Consider the following 17385-nt stretch of genomic DNA (forward strand, 5'->3'; position numbering starts at 1 on the left):
TTCCTCTGTGTCGCTTCTAAACAACTCTGCCAAATCCAAAGGTAGACAATACGCCACTTCCTCGGTACGTCGCTATATTTTATGGTAATGTGTTAATAAATTCACACATAAGTCGCTCCTGAGTATAAGTTGCACCTATGCCAAACTATGAAAAAAACTGCGATTTATAATCAGAAAAATACGGTAGATGCGGGAAATATCGCTCAAAGGAAGACATGAAACTGCTACAGGAAAATACCAAAAAAAAGAAAAATCCACCAAAATAGGAGCACAAGACAAGAACTAAAACACCACACACAAGAAAACAGCGAAAAACTCCAAATAAGTCAGGGTGTGATGTGACAGGTGGTGACAGTGCACCTACTTTGAGACAAGAGCTATAGTGATGCATACTTGGTTATGGTTTAAAGTCGTATCCAACACTTGCGACAACAACTTTTTACTGTCAACTGAGTTTTGTTTTTTAATGATTTCTGCTGGTGGTGTGCCTCCGCATTTTTTCAACGAAAAAAATGTGCCTTGGCTCAAAAAAGGTTGAAAAACACTGCAGTACAGTATATCTGGTTAGAAATAATTTTTCTAAGCAGCCTGGTAACGCATGGCTTCATAGCATTTGACAAGGTTTATCCCGTTAAACTGTAAGTAGGTTAGATATTAATATTAAATATGATCACAATTTAAGAGTAAGATGACTAATTCGTTGTAAATATTTGAGTGGGCCCCAGGCTGTTGTAGGTTAAAAAGGTTAAGAGCCCCTGATTTAGAAGGTCTTTGACTGGAATATTTTCCAATATATGTTTAAAAAACAGCAGTTTGTCCCTTTCATGAGGAGGCTCTTTGACAAGTTTTTTTCTATTGCAGCCGGTCCATAAAAACATCACAGTGCTCCTGAGTTTCAGCCATGATTTTTCCTTTTGGAAGGTTTGAGAAAACACTTGTTCGCGACATTTGCCTTGAGGCCCAGGATGAAGTCCTGCTATTCTGGCAGGAGTATAAGTGCAAAAGTAACCAGTTGTTGTACTTTTAGGGGATTCGTCGGCTAACGGCTTTGTCGTTCAGCCTTAATCTGAAACTGATCCCAGAATTGACCACCTATCAACCTAAACCGCAGGACGGAAGCGCGTCTTACTTTCACAGTAGATCATGTTGGCATCAAGACGTGTAGTGTGTTGATTACCTGCTTGTAGGGGTGTAACGGTACGTGTATTTGTATTGAACCGTTTCGGTATGGGGGTTTCGGTTCGGTTCGAAGGTGTGCCGAACGAGTTTCCACACGGACATATTAAGTAGCGTACCGCATGTTGTGTAAACAATGCACACCGAGGCACAGCACACGGCATGCTAACAGCTAACGGGCTACGATAGACTGACCATACGTCCTCTTTTCACCGGACATGTCCTCTTTTGCGGGGCTGTCCGGTTGGAGTTTCTTAAATGCCTCAAATGTCCGGTATTTTGAGTTAGGGTTGCGTGTATTTTCAATGTACGTTCAGGGTTAAGAAGGGGTTAAAAACAAAACAAATTGTGCGCGCAGCAGCATTCGTGAGGGAGGGGCAGAGACAGAGAGAGAGAGTTATGATAAACGTGCATGGGTCGCCAGGCTCTGCTTTTTATCCATAGATTTATCAGATTTAATTTTTTATTATCTATAGCAGGGGTGTCAAAAGTGTGCCATTTGCGGCCAACATCTAATGTTTTAAAGGCCCACGGCACATTCTAAAAATACTATTAAAATAAACAAAAACATAACAAAAGTGAAATAAAAAAGCTTAAAGGTTAAATGTAATTTAGAAAAAGTCGCAACGTTGACTAATAAAACAAAGCCGTTTTTTTTTCTTTCAAACTGTCATTGCTCAAAACATAATATTGAATCAAAATCAATGTTATTATGAATTATTGACCTATCCAAGGTTCCGATTACTTCACATCAAATATTCCACTAAGAAAAATATTTTTGGTGGAAGATTTTGCAAATTTGGTAAATAAATAACCAAAACATTTACATTTTGTTGTTTTCTTACTGTACCCAAAATGAACCGAACCGTGACCTTTAAACCGAGGTACGTACCGAACCAAAATGTTTGTGTACCGTTACATCCCTACCTGTTTGAGTTTAAATCGGTGGTTTCAATGACGGTTAAGTCATTTTAGTAAAAAAGTATAGTTTGTGAAGGACGCACGGACACAAGCAGCCATTATTTTAAAAAACGGTTTGCGAATTTAGTAAACAAAATGACAAAGTTGGTATTTTTTACTTACTAAATCCTCATGAGGCTTATTCCAGAGGTTTGAAACATCTGCTCTAACTCCTTATTTTGCGTTTTTTTTATAGCGCAAATATTTAGTCCTATTACAAACTCCTAGCGCAGACCGCAAGGCAGGATTTGTTTGCTTTTATGCCAGCAGAGTACGGTCTAAATGGGGTCATCGTCGTGTCATCGTACTATTGCTTGGATTTACACGACGTCACGTCCGGCTCACGTCTGGCTCATTAAATATGCGCGGCCGTCAAGCCAGTGTCTGTTCTCTATGGGTGCTAGGCCCCATTTAGCCTTTCTTAAAGAAAAATCGCAAAAGGGATAAACGTTTATTCAGAGTCCTTGGAGAGGTAATCAAGAAGGGCGAAACTGCAAGTTTTTACCAAACGACAACGTGAAAAGTAGCACGCACTTCAGAGCAACGAAGCACAGTCGAAGAACGCACGGGTTTGCAGTGATCACTTCGGTAAAGATTTATTTGATATACTTTTAACGGTTATTATTTTCCATTTAAGTATTATCTTGATATTATCTATATTTCCTAAACACATGTTAGCTACGAGTATTTCAATAGGCACCAACTCGGGGAGTCTAAATAAAAGAAAGCAACTGTAAGCAAAACCTAAAAGAGTTAAGCGTTTACCAAAGGCAGCAATCAGATATGAAGTTTTCAGTGCATACACAATGTTGACATCTATAGTTATATTTTTGATAAAGACGGGGAAAAACATGCCTACTCGTAAGCAGCTCGTGCAACAACGACAACTACTAAGATGGCTGTAGACGCGCAGTTAAATCATAAAATGCAACCTTCCTCGAGCAAAAACTATGCATATTTATCCGGAAGAGTCTTGATACCAATGTCCTTGACACAGCCACACACGCAAGTTGTAGACTTCCATGCTTTTCCAAGTTGTCATCTGTTTTGTCGTGCAAAATGGTGTCTGGAGCACAAGATAGTTCGATATATCTGGGAACTTCACCGACAAATCTTTTTTTGATCAAATGTAGGGATCTATTCCATTGCATAGTTAGATGTTTTGCTGGTATCTGCTTTTTGCAGGAAGATCCAGGTCCCTTGCATACTCAGATAGTTTGCGCACTTCTTGCCGCACAACAGCCATCTTGGCTTGGTTGACCACCAATTTCTTTCACTTCCGGGAAGAAGTCACGTCCCAATACAATAGATAGGCAATGACACATGTATATGTAATTTTCAAAGAAAAATACAAAAAAATGGTCATTTAGTCTGTACATTTTCAGCAAATTTCTTGCTGACATTTACAGTTCGGTCTGTGTACGATCGTTCCCCAACGTTTTTACCAGGTGGCTTTGCATAAATATGTCATGTTCTTTCCCAAATATGCTCCAAATGGTTTTACGTTTGTCCAAGTCTGCCTCTGTAAATTTTTGCTTAATTTGGATCTGGTAAGGATTAGGGCTGCAACTAACGATTAATTTGATAATCGATTAATCTGTCGATTATTACTTCGATTAGTCGATTAATAATCGGATAAAAGAGACAAACTAAATTTTTATCCTTTCCAGTATTTTATTGAAAAAAAACAGCATACTGGAGCCATACTTATTTTGATTATTGTTTCTCAGCTGTTTGTACATGTTGCAGTTTATAAATAAAGGTTTATAAAAAAATAAAAATAACATTTAAATTAAAAAAATTGCCTCTGCGCATAATAATACCTGGGATTTATATAGCGCTTTTCTAAGTACCCAAAGTCGCTTTACATGTTAAAAACCCATCATTCATTCACACCTGGTGGTGGTAAGCTACTTTCGTAGCCACAGCTGCCCTGGGGTAGACTGACGGAAGCGTGGCTGCCAATTTGCGCCTACGGCCCCTCCGACCACCACCTATCATTCATTCAACATTCATTCACCGGTGTGAGCGGCACCGGGGGCAAGGGTAAAGTGTCCTGCCCAAGGACACAACGGCATGGTAAGAGGCGGGGAGCGAACCTGCAACCCTCAGGTTTCTGACACGGGCGCTCTACCCACTACGCCATGCCGCCCCCAATAGCATAAATTAATCGCCAACTATTTTTATAATCGATTTTAATCAATTGAATCGATTAGTTGTTGCAGCCCTAGTAAGGATACAAATGAAGACCTGATTTAAAGGGCACCTATTATGCAAAACAAACTTTTCTTACCGATTGGTACCTGTTTTTGTGTATTAGGGATCTGCATAAGTCCTAAAAATGTAAAATTAAAACCATGGAGGAATGTCAGAGATATTTATAAAACAATTTTGTCTTCCTTCATACTTCCTCCAAATGAACTGTTTGGAATTTGCTCGGTTTGTGACGTTTTCTTATTGGTGACGTCAGCGGATATCGCCATTAATGGTAAAGTTTTACAATGACTAGCTTTGCGCGAGTCCGCCATTGTAGTCCGACGTTGTAGTCAATAAGTTTCTTCTTCTTCTCTACCCTCTTGTTGTGGTGCAGACTGGCTCGTACATGCACATGCATCCTCCGCTCTTGCCATTTCTAATGCAAAGTAGCGGATAGTTCGAACTTATATCGGTCAGCCGACTCAATATTGATGTGCTAAAAACTACAACGTGGCTGAGGTGGAGAAGACGCAGTCAAAATGGAGGCATGTATATAAGACCAGCCCACAAAACGGCGCATCCTGAAGAGACGGACAGAAAGCGTCTTCAAGGCGATCTGTAAGACATAATATATGCAATATTTTGACCGAAGAACCACCATTACATGTTACGTAGACCACAAAGTAGTGTTTTAAATCCAGGGAAAAAATCATAACATGACACCTTAAGGACACGCCACAAAAACAAATAGATTCCCAGATTGTGAGTTTGTTGGTTTAAGTCAGGGGTCGGCAACCCAAAACGTTGAAAATGCCGTATTGGACCAAAAATACAAAAAACAAATCTGTCTGGAGCCACAAAAAAATGAAAAGTCTGATGTAAGTCTTATAATGAAGGCAACACATGACGTGTCTATATTAGCTATATTAACCTACTATCAAAATTACTTTAAAAGTCTTATATAAGTGTTAGAATGAAGACAACACATGATGTAAGTGTCTTTAAGAACTATAATAACCTACTATCAAAATTACTTTAAAAGTCTTATATAAGTGTTATAATAAAGACAACACATGATGTAAGTGTTTATATTCGCTATATTAGCCTACTATCAAAATTGTGTCGCAGGCTGAAGCAAATCTTCGTTGACAGAAATGTTGAAATTTATCATTTATTCTACACATTTTTACAACATTAGAAACCTTTAGTAAATCAGAGGCTACCCAGAAGGTGAGATAACTCCTGGAAATGACTGGCTTTTAATGGCCAAAGGTATATATATGTGTGTGTCCAGGTTAAGGCTGTCTTCTTTTAATAGATTTATTACAATCTTTGGCAAGCTAGGTAATGTTTGCTGTGGTCTGGAACAACATGGCACACAAAGAACTATCTGAAATGCAGCCAATATTACATACAGATAATGTGTCATGAGACATGCAAAACTAAATTTTATACAAAGAGGATAAAAGTAAAGGAAATAAATGAGCTCAAATATACCTACAAACGAGGCATAATGATGCAATATGTACATACAGCTAGCCTAAATAGCATGTTCGCATTGATTAGCTTGCAGTCATGCAGTAACCAAATATGCCTGATTAGCACTCCAACAAGTCAATAACATCAACAAAGCTCACCTTTGTGCATTCATGCACAGCATAAAACGTTTGGTGGACAAAATGAGACAAAGGAGGAGTGATTTTACATGTAAACTGTTGCGTCACAGTCCACACTACGGTGAGTTCTAGAACCGCCGAAATTAGTAGAGCAAAACGACGTTCACCAAATACTCTTATCAGTGAAGCATACACACAAACATATTAAACAGTGGGCTTTCTAACCATTGGGAAGGTTTGTGTCGTGTTTGTCCTCAAACAAAAAACATACTAAAACAAAAATGTTATTTCCCCCCATATTTTTTCACTTTCACACCTTTTTTAAAAATACTCTAGGGATGGGCACTAAAGATTGGTTGGGTTGCTGATCCCCGGTTTAAGTGATTTCTTCGGACCCCGCTGAGTCTCGTACAGCATCAATGTACTTTGTCCTAGAATTCACCCTACGACCAGAAAGGGTGTCCCTCAGAACTTTAGGTCGAAGATTTTGCACAGTCCCATTCTCTCTGAACTCTCAAACCCTGTCGAAAATTCTGCTTTTAGATGGAGCATGACGGCATCGAAACTTTCTCCCAAAAATGTATGAATGGTTGGAGAAAAAAAGCCTCTATGCAAAATGTATTTTCCTTGGTTGACCAAGAAATGTTGCGAAGGCTGTTGTTCCAATATCTCATGCGCGAAATTCACTTGTATACCGTATTTTTCGGATTATAAATCGCTCCGGAGTATAAATCGCACCGGCCGAAAACGCATAATAAAGAAGGAAAAAAACATATATAAGTCGCACTATAGTATAAGTCGCACTTTTGGGGGAAATTTATTTGATAAAATCCAACACCAAGAATAGACATTTGAAAGGCAATTTAAAATAAATAAAGAATAATGAACAACAGGCTGAATAAGTTTACGTTATATGACGCATAAATAACGTGCCTGGTATGTTACCGTAACATATTATGGTAAGAGTCATTCAAATCACTATAACATATAGAACATGCTATACATTTACCAAACAATCGGTGCCATTTTTGTTCAGCCCTTCTCAGTTTTTATAAGTTACCGCCAATGTTGAAATGACCAATTTTCATAGGTACGGAAGTAGTAGCAGGTAGCATTTTTTATTTCACGATGCACTTCCGCCATGACCCGCCCCCGCCAAATTTTTATTGGTTGACGTGTGTGTGACGATTGCTGATATACGCCTAGTCCAGGGGTCGGCAACCCGCGGCTCTAGAGCCGCATGTGGCTCTTTAGCGCCGTCCTAGTGGCTCTCTGGAGCTTTTTTAAAAATGTATGAAAAATGGAAAAAGATGAGGGAAAAAAAAAAAAGTTTTTGTTTTAATATGGTTTCTGTAGGAGGACAAACATGACGCAAACCTCCCTAATTGTTATAAAGCACACTGTTTATATTAAACATGCTTCACTGATTTGAGTATTTGGCGAGCGCCGTTTTGTCCTACTAATTTTGGCGGTCCTTGAACTCACCGTAGTTTGTTTACAAGTATAACTTTCTCCGACTTTCTAGGACGTGTTTTATGCCACTGTCTTATTTTGTCCACCAAACTTTTAATGTTGTGCATGAATGCACAAAGGTGAGTTTTGTTGATGTTATTGACTTGTGTGGAGTGCTAATCAGACATATTTGGTCACTGCATGACTGCAAGCTAATCGATGCTAACATGCTATTTAGGCTAACTATATGTACATATTGCAGCATTATGCCTCATTTGTAGGTATATTTGAGGTAATTTAGTTTCCTTTAAGTCATCTTAATTCAATTTATATCTCATGACACACTATCTGTATGTAATATGGCTTTTAATTTTTTTTGCGGCTCCAGACAGATTTGTTTTTGTATTTTTGGTCCAATATGGCTCCTTCAACATTTTGGATTGCCGACCCCTGGCCTAGTCTCTTACGTGAATGAGATAAATAATATTATTTGATAATTTCACACATAAATCGCTCCAGAGTATAAATCGCGATATATAATCCGAAAAATATGGTACACTGAAAATGAAAATTAACAGATTTCTTCTAATATTTCTAGGTTTTTTTTTTTTTTTTTGGTCTAGATTCTTTGCTGTTTTTTAAAGGGTTTATTTTATTTCTACATTAGGACTTATAAAACAACCACCGCACTCTGCAAATAGCGATGGGGAAAATACGTATTTCACCTGAGGCTAAGTGTTACCCAACAAATCTATCACTGTTGCTAGCCATGACCTTCACGGCGAATACTTTACCTTCGTCACCGATTAAATGCATGACACACCTGGGAATTCAGTTCGGTGTTACGATGCATACCCAATGTATTTGTTAAAGGAATGTGGAACAGTGTTATCCAAACAGGTTATATGTCTTAGATTTTTCACTTTGATTAAGCGACAAGAATGTAGCCATTATAGGGGCTTTTTTCCTGTGTTTGTACAAGCCGGTAGAAATGACCGTAGCATACTGTAGTACACATGCCAGACCACTTGTTGGCGCTACATGCTACGCTCGTATCAAATTTTCGTCGGCGTGTGAACGTTTTAGGTCTAAATACCGTCTTCCGTGCATTAATCTGTGTCCCCTGTGGCTGCAAGCATCCTGATGACGCCTTAAGTCTTTCTGCTCTCAACTTCTCCATCTTGTGTTTTTCAGGGGCTGGCGAATCCGGGAAAAGCACGATAGTCAAGCAGATGCGAATATTGCACGTCAATGGCTTCAACGCAGAGTGAGTTGCAATTCAAAAGTTGTGTTTTGATGTCCTCCGCGTGTCTCACAGCTGATTTTCCGGGAATGATGCACTGAGCTTTTAGGACTTATCAACAACTGAAGGGATTTGTCAGCAAAGGGAAACTTTGTAACACGACTTTAACCTGTCACGTGACGTCATCAGCAAATCGCATGACTACCGAGCTGAAGCACTGTGACATTTAAAAGCAAATATTTGAGGTGTGATAACATTTCACATTCATTTTCTTATCTGATTGGTCTGTAAATCTGTCGAGGTGTCAAGTGATGATAGATTTATCACGAGCAAAGGCGACACACTCTTTTTTTCGGATAAAAATAATGCGATGTTTCATTAAATGGTAATTAGTGACAGGCTCAAATTGTGTGAAGAAATAGTTGAGAGCGTTTATCAAGTGTAAAGAGAAGTTAACAAGCGTATAATAAAACCAAATTACAATAAAACTATCACCTACTTTATGGTGACATTTGCTTGGTAATATCAACTTCCATCCTTCCATTTTCTACTGCTTGTCCCTTTTGGGGTCGCGGGGGGTGCTGGAGCCTATCTCAGCTGCATTCGGGCGGAAGGCGGGGTACACCCTGGACAAGTCGCCACCTCATCGCAAGGCCAACAGAGATAGACAGACAACATTCACACTCACATGAATTATATTGCTCTTATTATATTGACCTTCTATTGTTGTTTGTTGTCACACTTTTGAAAAGACAAAAATAAAATCACTGAGCTGAAATCCCAGGGATTTATCATTTTTCCCATAAGATTTTGCTTAAAAATGACAGAATATATGCTACATTTGCTGTACTGTATGTTTACAAGTAATTATTCCGTGTTTCCCACAGGACTGTAATGTATTTGTCGGTGTCTGTGTGACGTGATGATGTCATTGTTTAATTTGCATAATGGGCAATGATTCAGGACTCAGGAAACTTTGACCTACCAGAACTCATCAGATGGCACAAATATTAGTACCCAGGGTGGCAGATTTATCCCAATAAGTACCACAAGAACAATAGAATGTACAAACCCAAAACCAGTGAAGTTGGCACGTTGTGTAAATCGTAAATAAAAACCAAATACAATGATTTGCAAATCCTTTTCAACCTACAGTATGTTCAATTGAATAGACTGCAAAGATAAGATACTTAACGTTCGAACTGGAAAACTTTGTTAAGTTTTGCAAATATTAGCTCATTTGGAATTTGATGCCTGCAACATGTTTTTAAAAAAAGCTGGCACAAGTGGCAAAAAAGACTGAGAAAGTTGAGGAATGCTCATTAAACACTTATTTGGAACATCCCACAGGTGAACAGGCTAACTGGTAACAGGTGGGTGCCATGATTGGGTATAAAAGCAGCTTCCATGAAATGCTCAGTCATTTACAAACAAGGATGGGGCGAGTGTCACCACGTTTTAAACAAATACTTGAGCAAATTGTCAAACAGTTTAAGAACAACATTTCTCTCAACCAGCTATTGCAAGGAATTTAGGGATTTCACCATCTACGGTCCGTAATATCATCAAAAGGTTCAGAGAATCTGGAAAAATCACTGCACGTAAGCGATATTACAGACCTTCGATCCCTCAGGCGGTACTGCATCAAAAAGCGACATCAGCGTGTAAAGGATATCACCACATGGGCTCAGGAACACTTCAGAAAACCACTGTTAATAACTACAGTTCGTCGCTACATCTGTAAGTGCAAGTTAAAACTCTACTATGCAAAGCGAAAGCCATTTATCAACAACACCCAGAAACGCCGCCGGCTTCGCTGGGCCCGAGCTCATCTAAGATGGACTGATGCAAAGTGGAAAAGTGTTCTGTGGTCTGAAGAGTCCACATTTCAAAATGTTTTTGGAAACTGTGGATGTCGTGTCCTCAGGAACAAAGAGGAAAAGAACCATCCGGATTGTTATAGACGCAAAATTGAAAAGCCAGCATCTGTGATGGTATGGGGGTGTATTAGTGCCCAAGGCATGGCTAACTTACACATATGTGAAGGCACCATTAACCACTAAAGAACCACCATTCCATGTTATGTAGACCACAAGGAAGTGTTTTGAATAAGGATGTAACGGTATTGTAGAAACCGTAAAATTTCAAAATATTCACAATAATGCCGTGACATATGACGGTATCGGGACCGTAACACAAACAAACCCTGACGAAAACACCACGTTCATCTTGAGCGTTCCAAGCCAAAACAGACTCGGTCAAGGCACCTAGCGCCAAGGGAAATATATATTTGAAGCCAGCAAAGCTACACATCAATTTGTGAGGTATTTTACATTATTAAAAGTTGAATTGTGAGTTAACATTTCTGAGAAACTGCATTGTCCAAACTGATGTCCACTGCAGAGGACACTGCTTCTCAGAAAGTAAAAGTTGAAAGACACGAAAGCGAACACTATGGTTTTACATTTGTTACACAAGATGTTTACATTGTTACTTTAAAGACACTCAACTATAATAACGTTTTTTTTTTATATATTTGCTTGTCACAGTGGCGGTTCCAGCACTATTCTTTGCACTTAAAGGCCTACTGAAAGCCACTACTACCGACCACGCAGTCTGATAGTTTATATATCAATGATGAAATCTTAACATTGCAACACATGCCAATACGGCCGGGTTAACTTATAAAGTGCAATTTTAAATTTCCCGGGGAACTTCCGGTTCAAAACGCCTTTGGAGGATGACGTATGCGCGTGACGTCGCGAGGTCCACGGAAGTGTTTGGACACAATACACAGAGCTCTGTTTTCTTCGACAAAATTCCACAGTATTCTGGACATCTGTGTTGGTGAATCTTTTGCAATTTGTTTAATGAACAATGGAGGCCGCAAAGAAGAACGTTGTAGGTGGGATCGATCGGTGTATTAGCGGCTGGCTGTAGCAACACAACAAGGACTACTTACCCTGATAGCAGACGCCTAGCCGATGCTAGCCGCCAAACCCACGGATGAAGTCCTTTGTCGCGCCGTCGATCGCTGGAACGCAGGTGAGCACGGCTGTTGAGGAGCAGATGAGGGCTGGCTGGCGTAGGTGGAGCGCTAATGTTTTTATCATAGCTCTGTGAGGTCCGGTTGCTAAGTTAGCCTTAGCGTCGTTAGCAACAGCATTGTTAAGCTTTACCAGGCTGAGAATTATTAACCGTGTAGTTACATGTACATGGTTTAATAGTATTGTTGATCTTCTGTCTATCCTTCCAGTCAGGGATTTATGTATTTTGTTTCTATCTGCATTTGAGAACGATGCTATCACGTTAGCTCAGTAGCTAAGTGTGTCACCGATGTATTGTCGTGGAGATAAAAGTCACTGTGAATGTCCATTTCGCGTGCTCGACTCTCATTTTCAAGAGGATATAGTATCCGAGGTGGTTTAAAATACAAATCCGTGATCCACAATAGAAAAAGGAGAGAGTGTGGAATCCAATTAGCCAGCTTGTACCTAAGTTACGGTCAGAGCGAAAAAAGATACGTCCTGCACTGCCTCTAGTTCTTCACTCTAACGTTCCTCATCCACGAATCTTTCATCCTTGCTCAAATTAATGGGGTAATCGTCGCTTTGTCGCTCCGAATCTCTCTTGCTCCATTGTAAACAAAGGAAAATTGTGAGGAATATTACCTCCTGTGACGTCACGCTACTTCCGGTACAGGCAAGGCTTTTTTATCAGCGAGCAAAAGTTGCAAACTTTATCGTCGATTTTCTCTACTAAATCCTTTCAGCAAAAATATGGCAATATCGCGAAATGATCAAGTATGACACATAGAATGGATCTGCTATTCCCGTTTGAATAAAAAAAATTCATTTCAGTAGGCCTTTAAAAACACATGTAAGTGTCGTAATAGATAATAAATAAATGTTTGTGTCCAATTATAGTAAGTTTGTTATCTTAAACATTTACACACTGTGGCCTTTTTAAGTCTTTTTTTTTTTTTTATACATTTACCACAATAATATCATACCGTGGCCTTAGTACCGTGATAATATTGTAAAGTGAGATTTTGATACCGTGACATACTGACTGTAGTTTTAAAATGTAGGAAAGAAAATCATAATATGACCCTTTTAACTTGAACACACACAACTATACCTTTTAGCAGGATAAACCAGCTACATCATAGGGGAAATGTCACCCTATTGCCGGCGTCACACATTAATGCATGTACATTCGTCCCTCGCCACTCCGCGCTTCGAATTTTACGGCTTCACTCAACTGTCGTTTTTCAAAATGTATTTATTTCAAAAATCATATCTTGGTTCTCGCTGTTTCCCGTCTGACGATGGCTTATTATTAGTGAAAAATATGCATATTTAAGCAAATTTTTTCATGTTTTTGGCAAAGCATTATGATTATCAGACTTTTTCACAGGTTAATGGTTGTGTTTAAGAACTGTTTGTGTGTGTGTGGGTTTTTGCGTAAGAGTCAATCAGTATTACTGTACAGAATGTAGGGTTGTATGGTATACCGGTATTAATATAGTACCGTGTTACTAATTAATCATATTCGGTACTATAACGCCTCTAAAAAGTACCGGTCCCCCGCCCCCCATCGTCGTCACGTCGTGTCATTGCTGGTTCACGAGCAGACGAGCATGTTCGGCAGCGCACAATCACAGAGTACTAACAAACAGACAATGTGTGTCGACAGAAAAGGGAGAACGGATGCATTTTGGCTTAAAAACTAAAGATATAGGTGAAGTTATAACACTTTAGCTAGCGGCTAAAGTCCATCCGCAGTCTGCAGTGTTTTAGCTACTTCTAAATCACTAATCCTCGCCTCCATGGCGACAAATAAAGTAAGTTTCTTACAAGTATCATCCCTGCAGGACGAGGAATAGCTAAACATGCTTCACTCCACACCGTAGCTCACCGCCGTCACCGCTAATGACGCAGTTCATGAATGTAAACAAATGCCCTGGGTGGATCTACTCCTGACATCCACTGTAATGATACCAAGTACAGGAGCGTATCTAGTTGATACTACTTTGATTACATCGATATTTTTTAGCATCACGTTTAAAAAAAAAAATTATATTATGTTTATAAACTCAGGAAATATGTCCCTGGACACATGAGGACTTTGAATATGACCAATGTATGATCCTGTAACTACTTGGTATCAGATTGATACCCACATTTGTGGTATCAGATTGATACCCACATTTGTGGTATCATCCAAAACTAATGTAAAGCATCCAAACAACAGAAGAATAAGTGATTATTACATTTTAACAGAAGTGTAGATAGAACATGTTAAAAGAGAAAGTAAGCAGATATTAACAGTAAATGAACAAGTAGATTAATAATCAATTTTCTACCGCTTGTTCTTAATCATTTTGACAAAATAATAGAATGGAAAATGACACAATGTGTTACTGCATATGTCAGCAGACTAATTAGGAGCTTTTGTTTGTTTAATTACTACTAAAAGACAAGTTGTCTTGTATGTTCACTTTTTTATTTAAGGACAAACTTGCAATAAGAAACATATGTTTAATGTACCGTAAGATTTGTTGTTAAAATAAAGCCAATAATGTTATTTTAACAAGTGCCCTTTATTTTGAAAAGTATCAAAATACATTTTGGTATCGACAACATTAACAGAATGTCTTACTTTTGTCTGATATGTATTATTTTCTATTATTATGTCTACTATGTTGGGTAAAACCAATTTCAATGTGGCTATTTGCGTGGTATTTCATGTCTAGAGTTCTCTAATCATGTTAAACGTATTTAGAATGTTCTAAACTGTTTTTTATGCTCTAACTATAAAAATATTCTATTCATGAATAAGAATTCCTACTTTGAGAAAACTCACTTACTGCGGTCAGGTCTGGAACAGACGACTGTACAGGAAACACTGTCATTATGATTATGTAACGTAGCATCTTCATGAAAAAGCCAGCACAATGTTATCTTCTTTTAAGGTAACAGGCAGGCTTGTCACGTTGACATTTAAAAGGGTCATATTATGATTTTCAATCTGCATCTAAAACACTTCCTTGTGCTCTTCAACACATGTAATGGTGGTGCCATGGTCCACAATTTGCATACATTTTATTAGCCGCTTTCTGAGTGTCTCTGAAAATGAGCCATTTTGAAAGGCAATACAGGCCTCATTCCCCTCTCTACCCCTTCAGCCATGTTGTAGTTTTAGCGGTATACTTCCGTATTTATACCGACAAGTACCATAAATTTCAACTATACGCTCTTCTTACTAAAACTGGCAGCAGCGGATAATTTTAGCATACAACCGTACGTACATGAATGAGCTAGAGTCTGACACGTTAGTTTATTAGTTTTCTCTTCCAACGCCATTCAGTCCATATAGCTATAAATATACATGCTATGTGTTATTATTATGTCTGTCTCCCTATTTGAAACAACTATCCGTGCAAGAATAAAGCATTATGTGTTACATTTGTCAGTTTATTGTTACTGGACGTACCGTTACATTGTACATACTAGTGTTGTCCCGATACCAATATTTTGGTACCGGTATCAAAATTCATTTTGGTACTTTTCAATACTTTTCTAAATAGAGGGACCACAAAAAATTATGTTTCTTCATATGTTTCTTATTGCAAGTTTGTCCTTGAATAAAATAGTGAACATACAAGACAATTTGTCTTTCAGTAGTAAGTAAGCAAACAAAGGCTCTTAATTTAGCTGCTGACATATGCAGTAACATATTGTGTCATTTTCCATTCTATTATTTTGTCAAAATTATTAAGGACAAGCGGTAGAAAATGAATTATTAATCTACTTGTTCATTTACTGTTAATATCGGGTTATTTTCTGTTTTAACATGTTCTATCTACACTTTTGTTAAAATGTAATAATCACTTATACTTCTGTTGTTTGATACTTTACATTAATTTTGGATGATACCACAAATTTAGGTATCAATCCGATATCAAGTCGTTACAGGATCATACATTGGTCATATTCAAAGTCCTCATGTGTCCAGGGACATAATTACTGAGTTTATAAACATAATATACATTTTTTTTAAACGGAAAAAGATTTTGTGATGCTAAAAAATATCGATGTAATCATACAGTAGTAGTATCGACTAGATACGCTTTTGTACTTGGTATCCTTCCAGTGGATGTCAGGTGTACATCTTTACCAAAATATAACTATAAATGTCAATGTTATGTATGTGCTGTTTATGATTGTTGCCTTTAATAAAATAAATCCGAAACAAGATGAAATACAAACATCCATCCATCCATTTTTCTACCGCTTGTCCCCGGTCGCGGGCGGTGCAGGAGCTTATCTCAGCTGCATTCGGGTGGAATTCTGAGGAAACTTATCCTTTTCGCGTTTTGAACTGTTCCAACAGCCTAAAACAGTGTTTTTCAACCACTGTGCCACGGCACACATATTGTACCGTGAGATATTGTTTGGTGTGCCGTGGGAGATTATGTAATTTCACCTAATTGGGTTAAAAAATATTTTTTGCAAACCAGTAATTATAATCCGCAAATGTGCCGTTGTTGAGTGTCTGTGCTGTCTAGAGATCGGCAGAGTAACCGTGTAATACTCTTCCATAGCAGTAGGTGGCAGCAGGTAGTGTCGGAAACATGATTTGTTGTGATCCCAATATTTAGACGACAGTGGGAGGCAGTGTGCAGGTAAAAAGGTATCTAACGCTTAAACCAAAAATAAACAAAAGGCTAGTGCCGCTAAGAAAAGGCATTGAAGCTTAAGGAAAGCTATGCAAAACGAAACCAAAACTGAACTGGCTGCAAAGTAAACAAAAAATGAATGCTGGACGACAGCAAAAACTTACAGCGCGTGGAGCAGCAGACGGCGTCCACAAAGCTGACATGACAATCAACAACAAAATAGGAGCGCAAGACAAGAGCTAAAACACTACACACAGGAAAACACCAAAAACCTCAAAATAAGTCACAGCGTGATGTGACAGGTGGTGACAGTACACCTACTTTGAGACAAGAGCTATAGTGATGCATGCTTGGTTATGGTTTGAATTCATATCCAACAATTGTGAGAACTACTTTTTACTGTCAATATCGGCTGCTAGGTTCCATTTTTTAATGTCTTCTGCTGGTGGTGTGCTTCGGGATTTTTTCAATGAAAAAAATGTGCCTTGGCTCAAAAAAGGTTGAAAACCACTGGCCTAAAACAGCACAAGCATCGGACATTTTTCTTTGAGAAAAGTCAATGCCACCCGGAACGCTATGACAACAGACACTCGCTGGCCCACCACTTCGAGTCTCACATATTTAATGAGCCGGACGTGACGTCCGGTGAATACAACATAATTGGAGCAAGGCAAGATTGTTTTATAAATATATCCTCAATGTCTCCATGGTTTGATTTCACATTTTCGACACTTAAGGGGATCCCAAGTATACAAAAACAGGTGCCGACAGGCAAAAACATCTGATTTTGCATCTCATGATCCCTTCAAGTCAAGTGTTTTGGAGTAAATCAGTCAAAAGCTGGCATATCCCAAGAAGAAAGTGTTATTTATTTCAGTTTTCCAACAAACATGGCTGCGGGTCAAATCATCTCCCCCCTTGTCTTGTGAGTTTCTTAAAACTTGAACCCCAGTGGATGCAGGGCAAAGACAAGTCACATTTTTCTATTTTTGATAGTTTTTTTTTCTTTGAAAGGCTGGGCTTAATCATGTGTCGGCCCTCACAGCGCCTTCACATGC

The 17385-nt window shown here is 38.6% G+C and overlaps 1 protein-coding gene across 1 annotated transcript in view; it reads left to right on the plus strand.

The window, feature by feature from the left end:
* The window catches only part of LOC133643557 (guanine nucleotide-binding protein G(s) subunit alpha-like), a 108593-nt gene that overhangs the window by 18507 nt on the left and 72701 nt on the right, over positions 1–17385 (plus strand). Inside the window, exon 2 of the mRNA XM_062038199.1 lies at positions 8595–8667. Within this exon, the coding sequence (XP_061894183.1) occupies positions 8595–8667 (73 nt within the window). The remainder of the gene's footprint in view (positions 1–8594; positions 8668–17385) is intronic.

This window comes from Entelurus aequoreus, linkage group LG26 (genome assembly GCF_033978785.1).
Source record: "Entelurus aequoreus isolate RoL-2023_Sb linkage group LG26, RoL_Eaeq_v1.1, whole genome shotgun sequence".
NCBI classification, from domain to species: Eukaryota; Metazoa; Chordata; class Actinopteri; order Syngnathiformes; family Syngnathidae; genus Entelurus; species Entelurus aequoreus.